This window comes from Miscanthus floridulus, unplaced genomic scaffold, assembly GCF_019320115.1.
Source record: "Miscanthus floridulus cultivar M001 unplaced genomic scaffold, ASM1932011v1 fs_551_1_2, whole genome shotgun sequence".
In the NCBI taxonomy this organism is placed as follows: Eukaryota; Viridiplantae; Streptophyta; class Magnoliopsida; order Poales; family Poaceae; genus Miscanthus; species Miscanthus floridulus.
Genome location: NW_027096927.1, coordinates 70 through 12,058, shown reverse-complemented (window position 1 = coordinate 12,058; position 11,989 = coordinate 70). Strand labels below are relative to the sequence as shown.

Here is an 11,989-nt window from a genome sequence, read left to right as displayed (position 1 = left end):
TTAGCTCGCCAAGAGATCTCAAGTTAGGAGGTCGCATGCATGCCTGGCCACGATTTGAGATTTTTTTTTTAATTTCAAGGAACATGGAAACTGGTGGTCGTCCCGTGAGACTGGCCGGTTGGGGACTTGGGTGGTACAGTATGTAGGAGTACGTAGTAGCAGACGTGGTAGCTTGAGTTTGGCACGCCAAACCATGGTAGTGGATTAGTGGAGGTTGACGTTCAGATATGAATGAATGGAGGTAAAGCCTTGTACGTATCTACTCCATCCTAGCTCGATCGTTGCAACTGCTGTCGATGGCTACACGTAATGAACTGAAACCGCTGACCCCGGGCCGTACTTTGACTTGCTTTCGGTCGCACACGTGTGGCGACATGCATGCATGCACCCACCAATGACGTCGAAATAGCAACAATGAATAATCCATTACCATTTCACCATCGGGGGTACGTGTGCGTATGTGCGAGTACGTGTGAATGCATGCACCCACCAAGTGTTTGTTTCGTTCCAAAAGTCAAAGTGGGTTGGATTGGACAAGAGCGTTTCAGTACCAGTAGTAGAGCTGCTTCGGCTTCGGCTTCGGGAGGAAGGAAGGATGGTTCGGACGACCTACCCAAAAGTCCAACGCTACTAGTCAACTACTAGTAGCAGTAGCAGATGCTTTGCTTGCATTTGGAGAAAGCAAGCCGCCTCAATATTCAAAGCGCAAAGCAAAAGTCAGCGCCCCACCAGCACCAGCAGCACGAGGAGGAAAGCACAAGCACAATGCAACGCAAGTAGTCCACTTGCATGTGGCTGGCCGCGCAGATTGGCTAAAGAAAGGGAGGAACAATACAAACTGTTCCGAGCATTTTCCTTTATTTGTACTGTTACTAGTAGCATAATATAATTATTAATATATAAAAATATATTCTTCTTGATCCGATCAAAATCCAAACCAAAATAATTAATCATATATAGTGATTGGACTTGTTGCCATTACAATTGCATCTATACTATACTGGAGTACATGCCAAAATTGCGCAACTTGTTCGACTTTGTTCCCCGTCATGATAGATGAAGTGCTGGAAAGCTGCTGTTAGTTAGCTTTAAATGAAAACGGCATGCGTATATATGCATGGATTACACGCCACGACGCATCATGACGGGTGCTTTCCCTTGCCATTCACAATTCTCTAACAAGTGGTGATTAATCAAGGTGTATATGAGGGTGCACTAGCTAGCTAGAGAGAGAACAGTTGTTCTGCAAAGGGATATTATTAGTCAATTCCGTATTTGCCATTACAGCTTTCTCGATGCATGAGACGTCGGGTCTACACATGTATCGCTGACAATGACAGATAAGGAATTATTGAAATGCAAATAAAATCAGGTGGGGATTTTCCCCGTTGAACCTTAAAAAAACAATTAAGGAATTAACCAAAATTATAATTCTCAATGGTAGGAAAGATTTTTGTTTGCAAACACAAAAAATGCAAATCCCACATATTAATTTTTGAAAGAAATTCCACACATTAAATTAGGCATTGTCTTTGTTACGAGCGTGCAGGCATTTAACGCCCCGCACGCCCAGATCCTCTCCCTCACGCGCCCTCTCTCCTCGCCCTCTCTCCCCCCCCCCCCCCCCCCCTCTTTCTCTCTGGCGACCTTCTCCCCGGCAGCCGTGCCTGCGCCTGTCGGGGACCAATACTAGGGTACCCGAAGAGGAGGGGCTAATGGTCGTTATACGTTAATCCATCCAGACAGTCAAAGGTGCGACTACAGCTCCAACTGACACCGAGGCCGCGGGCTCCGCCTCGCCCGACCTCTGGGGACGGGCTCCGCCTCGCCCGACATCTGAGGGCGGGTTCCGCCTCGCCCGACATCTGAGTGCGGGCTCCGCCTCGCCCGATCCCTCGGGCACGGCTCCTAACGGAAGCTCACGCCGCTGCCAACCACTACGGACCAGAAAGTACAACTCAATGTCAAACTTCTGGCATTGTGCAGGGAGCGGTCACGTCCCAACACGATCCGTCCCCACAACTTGTCATTCCAGGGAACTCACATCGCCCACAGTGACGGACGCGCGGTCACTATGCTGCCTACTCCCTGTACGGCCGCTGGTCGGCATGCTGGTTCGTCACGTTGCCCGCTAAGGTGGAGTGGGACGTTATGACTAGTTGACAACGCCAGGGCATAGCGTCATCGGCGGACAGGCGCCCGACGTAGAGCTGTCCCTGTCACCACCTGCTGTGTCAGTAGGGCCCGCACAAAGGAAAGGAAAGGTTCGGCGACCCTGAAGGACTTCCTCTCCCTCTCGCTCTCCTCTTTTCTCTCGTTGTAACCCGTGCTTTCCCTTAGCCTATAAAAGGGGAAGCAGAGCGTCCCATTAAGGGGCATCAGACAAGATCACACGGCATCGCATCGCATCAGATCAAAATCACTAGCATCGAGCCTCGAACAGATAGCCGAGCAGCTACTGAGCTCTCGGTACTCCTTCATTCTTTTCCACCAGAGACTTGGGACCTGTCTCTCTCTCGCCCGTTTGTAACCCCTACTATGAACTTTTCAGTGCTAGTAACATGAGCAGCAGCAACGAACTAGACATAGGGACATTCTGCCTGAACCAGTATAAACTTCGTGCCCTTTTAGCATACCATCCGAGCCAGACGCGCAATATTAGAAATTTACTCATTGGTGTTTACTCAAAACACCGACAGTTAGTGCGCCAGGTAGGGGCCTTTTACGCGTCTCGACATCAACACCAGGCCTTGGATGGCTAGTCACGACATCACCTAGGTCCCAAGAGCGCACGTGCGTTTCGGGGATCTAGACTTCATCATCATGATGGAGGGAGAGCTGGCACGGGCACCCGTTGTCATTCAGCCTCTTCACTCCACCGGCCTTGACTCGATCGCCGAGACGCTTGAGGAGCTGCGGCTACACGCATCGAAGGCCCACGCCCCCGGAAGCAGCCAGCTCCTTGGCTTTGACTACAGAAAGCTAGAGCGCCAGCTCGGCGCCTTCTTAGGACTCCGACCGTCTCAGGAGGACCTGCGCCACCTCACATTCTCGTTCGCCAACGTCATGGCACAGATCACTAGGGGAGAGCCCCTCTCCCTAGAATACCTCATCTAGAGTGCCCCGACAATGCTCTCGTTCGGTCTCCGCAATGTCGTAGAGACCATTGGCCACCTTGTGGTGCCACGCATGCCTCCATCCCCCACGAACGACGAGTTCATGGGGGTGACCAAATACATCACAGAATATTTCCATGACCTCCTCGCGGGAGAAACGGAGTCACCCTCTGGCTCTAACTCTAGTAGGGGAAGCGATCACCCCTCTCGTGAATGCTTCATGGTAGGTACCTCCGAAGGACACGTCAAAAGCGTCCATGAGAAGGAGGCTACCTCAACAAACGACCTCGACGATGAGGTCAAGGATGATGCAAGGGCCCCACCCTGCCTATGGGTGGAGCAGCTGAAGGCTTGGCACCGAGAGCTCGAGGAAGCGCGACTCCAGCTCAAGCAGGAATGCGCGGAGCTCGATCGTGAGATCGAGCGCCACGGAGACAGTGGGCGCGCACAAACCATGGCTCACGACATGAACCAGAGGATCATCGAGGATGATAAAGCCCTCCCACATTTTACCCGAGCGAGCCAGAACATCACTACTGTGGTAGCCTTGCTCCGTGGGCTTCTGAGGGCCACGACGCTCGATGAGCGTCGGCCCATCATGAGATTCGCACAATGCTCAAGCGCGCAGCGACGCAGTAGGCTGAGAGATCGCTGTCTCGGTGATGCAAGCTTGACGCCAGCCAACGCACGCCCTCAGAGCGACCTAACAAGGATGCATCAGTCCACCAGGCACCGTAAGGCGGCAGGCCATGTATCACGGTTCTAATGTACGAGCGCCTTGGCTGCAATCGTGACATGCTCGATGCTCGCAGTGATGCGGGGGAGGAGGCCAGCCATGGCTACCACCCTCAATGTGTCGGCCGCTATGATAGCGGCGAGGACCAAAGCCCGAGCCCTGGGACCTCAGGCCTTCAACCGACACATCCTCAATGCCGCCTTTCCACCAAGGTACCGACCACCAACCAACATCCCGAAATACTCTAGGGAAATAAACATCGGACTGTGGCTCGAGGATTATCGAAATGTCTTCCAAGCCGGTGGAGCAGATAATGACGATTTCATTATCTGCAACCTTCCATTGTTCCTGGCCGATTTGGCGCGAACATGGTTGGAACACCTTTCGCCCAACAGAATCCAAAGTTGGACGGACCTGAAAGAGATCTTCATGAGGAACTTTCAGGGCACGTACAAGCGTCCTAGGAACCCCTAGGATCTCAAAAACTACTAATAGAAGGCCAGAGAAACCCTCCGTGGGTACATACAGCGCTTCTCCCGACAGTGCAACGAGCTGCCTAACGTTGTCGACACCAATGTTATAGGAGCTTTCCTGTCTGGGACCACCTGCGAGTCCCTGGTTCACAAGCTAGGACACAAGGGTCCATGAACCACCAAGGAGCTCCTCGACATTTCCACCATCCATGCCTCGAGCGAGGAGGCGGTCAGAGCGATCTTCGACCACCTCAAAGGCAGGGCGAAGCGGGACAAGGACACCGACGAGGGCGCCTCCAACCATCCCTTCAAAAAAAAGAACAAGCAGTGGCATGGGGGCTCGCTCGTGGCCACTGCCGACCATAGAGGGGGTTAGAAACCCACGGAGGGTACTCCGAACCACTTTGAGAAGCTGCTCGAGGGGCCATGCCCGAACCATGCCTTCCCCATCAAACATCTATACAAGGACCGTGGCCTTATGAAGTGGTTCTTGTCTGGAGGCTCCAATAGGGGGAGCATGGGAAGGACCCCGACCCGACCACAGACGATGCTGAGGGGAAGGGTGGTGGCTTTCTGACGCTAGATGGCTACCTCTTGATCTTTAGGGGGGTCGACAGCCTATGACTCCAAGCGTCATTAGAAGCTCACGCGCCTTGAGGTCTATATGGCCAAGCCAGCTATGCCTACCTTCCTTCAGTGGTCGGAGTCCGCCATAACCTTTGATCGGACCGACCACTCGGACATCGTTCCACAACTAGGGAGGTACCCATTCGTGGTCCACTCGATCATCGGCATGAAGTAGCTCTCTAAGGTACTAATGGATGGAGGTAGTGGCCTCAACATCATGTATGTCGAGACCCTCGACGCCATGGGCATTGCCCGATCGTGCATCTGGCCGACCGGATCACCTCTCCACGACATCGTACCTAGAAAGCAGACCATACCATTTGGGCAAATTGATCTGCCCATCACCTTTGGGGATCTATCCAATTATAGGATGGGGACCCTCACCTTTGAGGTGGTGGGGTTCCATGGAACCTACCATGCCATCCTAGGAAGTCCATGCTACGTGAAGTTCATGGTCGTCCCCAACTATACCTACCAAAAGCTAAAGATGCCAGGCCCAGGCAGAGTCATCACGGTCGGCACCTCCTTCTAGTGTGCCTACGAGTGTGAGGTCGAGTGCTGCGATCACACCAAGGCAATTGTCGCCTCCAAGGAGCTTGCGACCATCAGGAAGGAGGTCGCCAAACAAGCACCCAACCCCAAGCGGTTGACTGGGTCTTTTGAGCCGGTGGAGGGCGCTAAGGAGGTCCTCATAGACCCCAGCGGCTCCAAGAGCAAGGTGGTGCACATTGGCACTACGCTTTCCTCTGAATAGGAAAGCACGCTCATCGACTTCCTTCGCGCCAATAAAGGTATCTTTGCGTGGAATCCCTCGGACATGCTAGGCATTCCGAGGGAAGTGGCCGAGCATGGCATGGAGATCAAGCTAGGCTCCAAGCTGGTAAAACAACGCCTGTGTCACTTCGATGAGGGAAAGCACAGAGCCATCGGTGAGGAGATCGCGAAGCTTTTAGCGGCCGGGTTCATCAAGGAAGTGTACCTCCCTGAGTGGTTAGCAAATCCTGTTCTTGTATAAACAAAGAGTGGGAAATAGAGGATGTGTGTTGACTATACGGGTCTCAACAAAGTGTGCCGAAAGGATCTGTTTCTTTTGCCACGCATAGACCAAGTAGTCGACTTCACCGTAGGGTGCGAAACCCTTTGCTTCCTCAATGCGTACTCTAGGTACCATCAAATCATGATGAAAGAGTCCGACCAGCTCGCGATATCTTTCATCACCCCGTTCGAATCGTTCTGCTATGTCACGATGCCATTCGGTCTGAAGAACGCTAGGGCTACGTACCAGCGTTGTATGCTCAAGTGTTTTGGGGACCTCATCGAGTGGACCGTTGAGGCCTACATGGACGACATTGTGGTCAAGTCCAAATGGCCTAACCAACTCGTAGCCGACCTATAATAGACCTTCTTAAGACCCCTAGCAAACATCATTAAGCTCAACCCCAAGAAAAGTTTTTAGGGTCCCAAGGGGTATGCTGCTTGGTTTCATCATCTCTGAGCGTGGCATCGAAGCCAACCTAGAGAAGATCTCGACCATCACAAGGATGGGCCCGATTCAGAATGTAAAGGGGGTACATCGAGTTACCGGGTGCCTCGCTGTGCTCAGCCGCTTCATCTCGTGTCTCGATGAATGAGGTCCCCCCCTTTATCGACTTCTGAAGAGGGCCGACCACTTTGAATGGACGTCCGAGTCCTAGGAGGCACTTGACATGGTCAAGCAGCTTCTGACAAAGGCCCCGATCCTGGTCCCATCGACCGACGGAGAATCGCTTCTGCTCTACATTGCGGCCACCATGCAAGTGGTCAGCACCGCCCTAGTAGTGGAGCGAGAGGAAGAGGGCCATGCCCTCAAAGTATAGCATCCTGTGTACTTCAGTAGCGAGGTCTTGTCTGATTCCAAGACCCGCTACCCCTAAATCCAGAAGCTCCTGTACGCCGTCCTCATCAACAAGAGAAAGCTATGCCACTACTTCGAGTCACATCCGTTGATGATCGTGATGTCTTTCCCCCTCAGCGAGGTCATCCAAAACTAGAACGCCATAGGAAGAATTGCAAAGTGGGCGCTCAAGCTGATGGGTCAGGATATTTCGTATGCCTCCCGAACGGCCATCAAGTCCTAGGTGCTGGCTAAGTTCATTGTGGAGTGGACCGAGGTCCAAATGCCACCAGTAGTCGTCGACCAGGAGTACTGAACGATGTACTTCGATGGATCGTTGATGAAGAGAGGCGCCAGCACAGGGCTAGTCTTTATTTCGCCTCATGGAGTACGCATGAGGTACATGGTTCACATCCATTTTCCCTCCTCCAACAATGTGGCCGAATACGAGGCACTCATCAACGGTCCGCGCATCACCATCGAGCTTGGAATGCGACGCCTCGATGTCTAGGGTGACTCCCAGCTGGTCATCAACCCATTCATGAAGGAGTCAAGCTACCACAACGCCAAGATGGCTGCATACTACCAAGAAGTCCGCCAGCTGGAAGACAAGTTCGACGGCCTCGAACTCAACCACATCCCGAGGTGTCTCAATGAGGCAGCCGATGTGCTGGTGAAAGCAGTGTCTGGCCGAGAGCCGATGCCGACCGGCGTCTTCGCTAGTGATCAGCACCAGCCCTCGGTCCGCTACGAGGAGCCGAAACAAGCCGATGGCGAACCGCTAGCCCTGAGCTCAGAAGCTAACCAGCCATCAGCTCCATCCAACCCCAAAGTCATGGAGCTCGACGAGGATCCAGAAACAGAGCCCGACCCTTTGGTCGACTGGAGGGCGCCTTACATCGACTAGCTCCTCCATGAGGCGCTGCCGATGGACAAGACAGAGGCTCGGCGGCTCGTGCATCGCACTAAGTCCTTTGTCCTTGTTGAGGGCAAACTCTACAAGTGAAGCCATACCGAGATCCTACAACGTTGCATCCGCACCGAACAGGGGAAGCGGTTGCTGAGCGATATCCACAGTGGGGTTTGCGGTCATCATGCCATGCCTAGAACCCTTGTCGGAAACACGTTCCGACAGGGCTTCTACTGGCCGCCCGCGGTGGCCGACGCTGAGCATATCGTGCGCACCTACGAAGGGTGTTAGTACTATGCTTGGCAGACACACTGCCCTACCGGCCCAAGCACTTAAGACGATCCCCTTCACATGGCCATTCGTGGTCTGGGGGCTCGATCTGGTCAGACCTCTCAAAAGAACGCTCGAGGGCTATACCCACTTGCTTGTCACCGTAGACAAGTTTACAAAGTGGATAGAGGTTCGGTCGATCTCGTCCTTCGCTTTGGGGTCCCGAACTCCATCATCACGAATAACGGCACACAATTCACTAGAAAGAAGTTCCTCCGATTCTACGATGAATACCACATCCGTATCGATTGGACCACCGTGGAGGGAGCGGTCACGTCCCAACACGATCCGTCCCTGCGACTTTTCATTCTAGGGAACTCACATTGCCCACAGTGACGGACACGCGGTCACTATGCTGCCTACTACCTATACGGCCGCTGGTCGGCACGCTGGTTCGCCGCGCCACCCACCGGATGTGGTATAAACCTCGTCTCCTTTTAGCACACCATCCGAGCCAGTATAAACCTCGTGTCCTTTTAGCACATCATCTGAGCCAGACACGTAATATTAGAAATTTACTCGTTGGTGTTTACTCAAAACACCGATAGCGCCCCACCGCGCCATGGACGACGCAGCTTTGGGAGAACCCAGCGTCGGTGGCCATGATGACACGGCTTCGGGCAGATCTAGTGGCGCCGACGAGGTATGTCCTCCTCCTCCTCCTAGATCTACGAGTTAGGGTACTGATGAGTTTCTCTCTCTCTCTCTCTCTCTCTCTCTCTCCCTCTCATCTTCGCCAACTTCGACGGGCTTAGAAGAGTTCGGGGGAGAAAGTCTGACCTCGCGGTGGGGATGGCTGGAGGGCGGTTTAGGGGCCCTAGTGGCGGTGGAGGCGGCCGAGCTAGGTCAGGGTGAGAGAGCTCCATGGCCATGGTAGAGCTCCACCGAGAGGGGGGAGAAGGTAGCCACCACAGGTGCCCTAGTGTTTCGCGGAGCTCCGCGGCCGCCGCTAGGTCGCCCGCATCGGCGGGAGAGGGCAGCAGCGGGGGTGAGGGCGAGGAGTAGAGCGTGGCCACTGGCGAGGAGGGAGTAGGGGGAGGGGAGCGCATGAAGAAGGGTGTGCGAGGTTGAAGACGACCGTGCGTTAGCTTAACGCACGCATGATAGTGCGTTAGCCAAGTCTATTAAAAATTACCGATATTTTGGTGTCGCTTTTGAGTTTTACACTAAGAGAATTAATTTTCTTTAGCTCGTCGGTATAAAATTGACTCTTTCTTTTGGATGAATATAAAATTAGGTCATGGTCAGGAATATGTAATCTGGATCATCTCATCTCGTCCAACACAAAACGAATGTACATGTTTCCCTCCTCCTTCCTCATGTAGATTGAGGTTCCATCCTAGACTTCCCCCAACACATGAATTTCTCTAGAATACGCACCTTTTGTCCAGAAAACAATACAATTGTAGAATAGCAACAAGTTAAACAGCTTTGAGTTTCACCAAAATTATAAAAATATATTAATATTTATTATACAAAATAAGTATTAGTACATTCATAATAGAATATATCTTTATAATATATCTATTTTATGTCATACAATTGATGATGTTTTTATATAAATTTAACTAAAGTCAAGTAGTTCGACTGAAAAGAGAACAAGGAGACGTCCGGTAATTTCGTGTGAACCTGGCAGGGCACTTGCAGCTACAGCAATTTCGAAAAGTCAACGGGTGGAAAAGCCGGACGCACCGAGCCAGGTGCCACAAATGGCCGTGCCGCTGTCGAACAAAGGTTGTTCATGGAAGAGCCCATACGCTGTCCGACAGGTGGGCCCAGACGTCGCCCTCGGTCTCCACGACGCGCTCTGCTGGCGCTGGGGCTGGAGAAAGCCAGCTTTGGTCAACTCTTGGACACCACAACCCCAACCCCGGTGCCGCCGTGCCGGTAGTAGTAAAATAAAGTCCGTCCCTGAAAGCGAAAGCGACCGCTCATCGCCTGCTTTTGACTGCTTTGGTGATGGGCGGGCCCCCACGCACCCCGCCCGACACGATACTTTAAAGCGCGTATTGATGCCGTGCCCATCCCCTGTCCGTTTCTTTGACTTCTCGTCTTCTTCCAAAGGGAACCTGATGCTATGCGGCGACCACTTGAAAGCAAATCACCCCCTCAACTCAAATTTCACTTTGTGGTGTGGATCATATTCCTACAATTATAACTAATTCCTGAGAAATTCACGCGTAGTAATTATAGAATATATATATATATAAATCTGTAATAAGCTTGGAGAGAATTCATGGCGAATTCAAGTTTAGAAGCTCCTTAATTTCTTTATTTACAGAAGCAAAGCTTGAGAGATCTGCCACTAATTAATCCAAAGAACAAATCAAACAAGAGCGGACTACTACTACTAGTACTGATGATTGACTACAGCTGCTCCCGACGGCAAGCAAACGATCTTCATTCAGGCCGCGCGGGAGCGGACGGCGCCGGCGGCGTCGTGGCGGTGGTCGCCCTCGTAGGTGACGACGAGCATGGCCGGGTCGTCGGCGGCGCGCTCCACGTGCTTCCGCGCGGGGCAGCCCTTGGCGCTGCTGCACCGGTAGTAGCCGCGCGGGTAGGGGGACCCCTTGATGGGCTTCTGCCCGTACTTGCGCCACGAGTAGTCGTCGCCGGGGATGTCCGACGACGCCGGCACGTGGGACCCCGGCGCCGCGGCCGCGGGCACGCGCACCGTGCGCCGGGACACACCCTGCCGGCTCCGCTTCTTCTTGGAGCAGTGGCAACGCCCGCCGGCGCCGGCGGACTCCGTGGGATGCTGGTGCTGGTGCTGGTGCTGCTGCGCCTGCTGGGGAGCGGCGGCGGCGGCGGTGGAGGAAGGGCACGGGAGCTTGCGCTTCGGGAGGGGAGGCTTGCCGGAGGACACGGCGAGGCTGCAGCCCTTGGACACGCTCCCTTCGCCGCCGCCCGCGGTCACGGACGACAGGAACGAGGTCGAGGTCCCGGACACGGCCGGCGCCGCCGCCGGGACCGGGACCGGAACCGGAACCGGCTTGGTGAAGTCCAGCGTCAGCAGGGCCTTCTTCTGCGGCGGCTGCGGCTCCACCACCGCGGCGACGGCGACGGCGGGCTCGCGGCGGAACCGTGCGTGCCCCGTGCGGTCCAGCAGATTGATGACCCGGCGGAACCGGGACACCGCCTGGTCCGCGATCTGCCCGAGCGGCGGCGACTCCGCCCGCTGCCCCGCGGCGCACGGGGACGACAGCGAGGAAGCCAGCAGCTCCAGGCTGCGGAGCCCCGCCGCGGCCGCCTCCTGGAACGCCAGCTGCTCGTACGCCCCGGCCCCGCCGCCGCAGGACATCAGGTCCACCGCCATGGCTTGCCTGCTCTGCTGCTGCCTGCTGCCTCCTTCCGGCCTTGGGGCTCGTTGCTTGGAGTTGGAGGTCAGATCCGCGCGGTGGTGCTGCTGCTTTCTTGTTCTCGTGGCTTCTTGGGTTTGTGGGATTGTGAGGTGGGAACAGGTGGTGGGGGGTGGGATTTATAGGTGGAAATGGGGAGGAGGAGCTGATCGAGAGGACCAAATACTAGACGACGAGCTGCCCGACGGGGCTGTGCAAAGTCAATGCCTTGTTTCTCGCTTTTTTTTTTTTCTCTCCACCCAACCATGTTCTAACTTCTGACTCAGATATCAATCTTGGCTTTTTCTCAGGCACCACCTTGTGTTACATAGTTACTACAGTATCCGACTACTCCTTTCAGTCTCAAAATGTCCGTCGTCACAATTTACGTGTCGATAACTTTAACTCAATTTACATAAAATACGTGCAATATTTTTATCTCTAAATAGATTTATTAAAAACTATATTTAAATATTAATATTTTTTAATATATATTTAGTTAAAGTTATTCTCGAAAAATAAAAACGATAGATATTTAGGAAGCGGATGACTACATGCAAGTGCACTGAACTTCTCTATAAACAAA

The 11,989-nt window shown here is 53.5% G+C and overlaps 2 protein-coding genes across 2 annotated transcripts; one reads left to right on the top strand and one right to left on the bottom strand.

Moving 5' to 3' along the window:
* The first annotated feature begins 7,396 nt into the window (after positions 1-7,396).
* On the top strand, positions 7,397-7,732 carry LOC136532232 (uncharacterized). Its single transcript, XM_066524836.1, has one exon. It carries the CDS (start codon positions 7,397-7,399, stop codon positions 7,730-7,732), a length of 336 nt encoding a protein of 111 aa, XP_066380933.1.
* A 2,577-nt stretch (positions 7,733-10,309) lies between these two features.
* LOC136532236 (WRKY transcription factor WRKY51-like) lies at positions 10,310-11,526 on the bottom strand. The gene has a single exon (XM_066524839.1). The coding sequence runs from the start codon at positions 11,379-11,381 to the stop codon at positions 10,470-10,472; it is 912 nt and encodes a 303-aa protein (XP_066380936.1). The 5' UTR covers positions 11,382-11,526; the 3' UTR covers positions 10,310-10,469.
* Between the last annotated feature and the right edge of the window lie 463 nt (positions 11,527-11,989).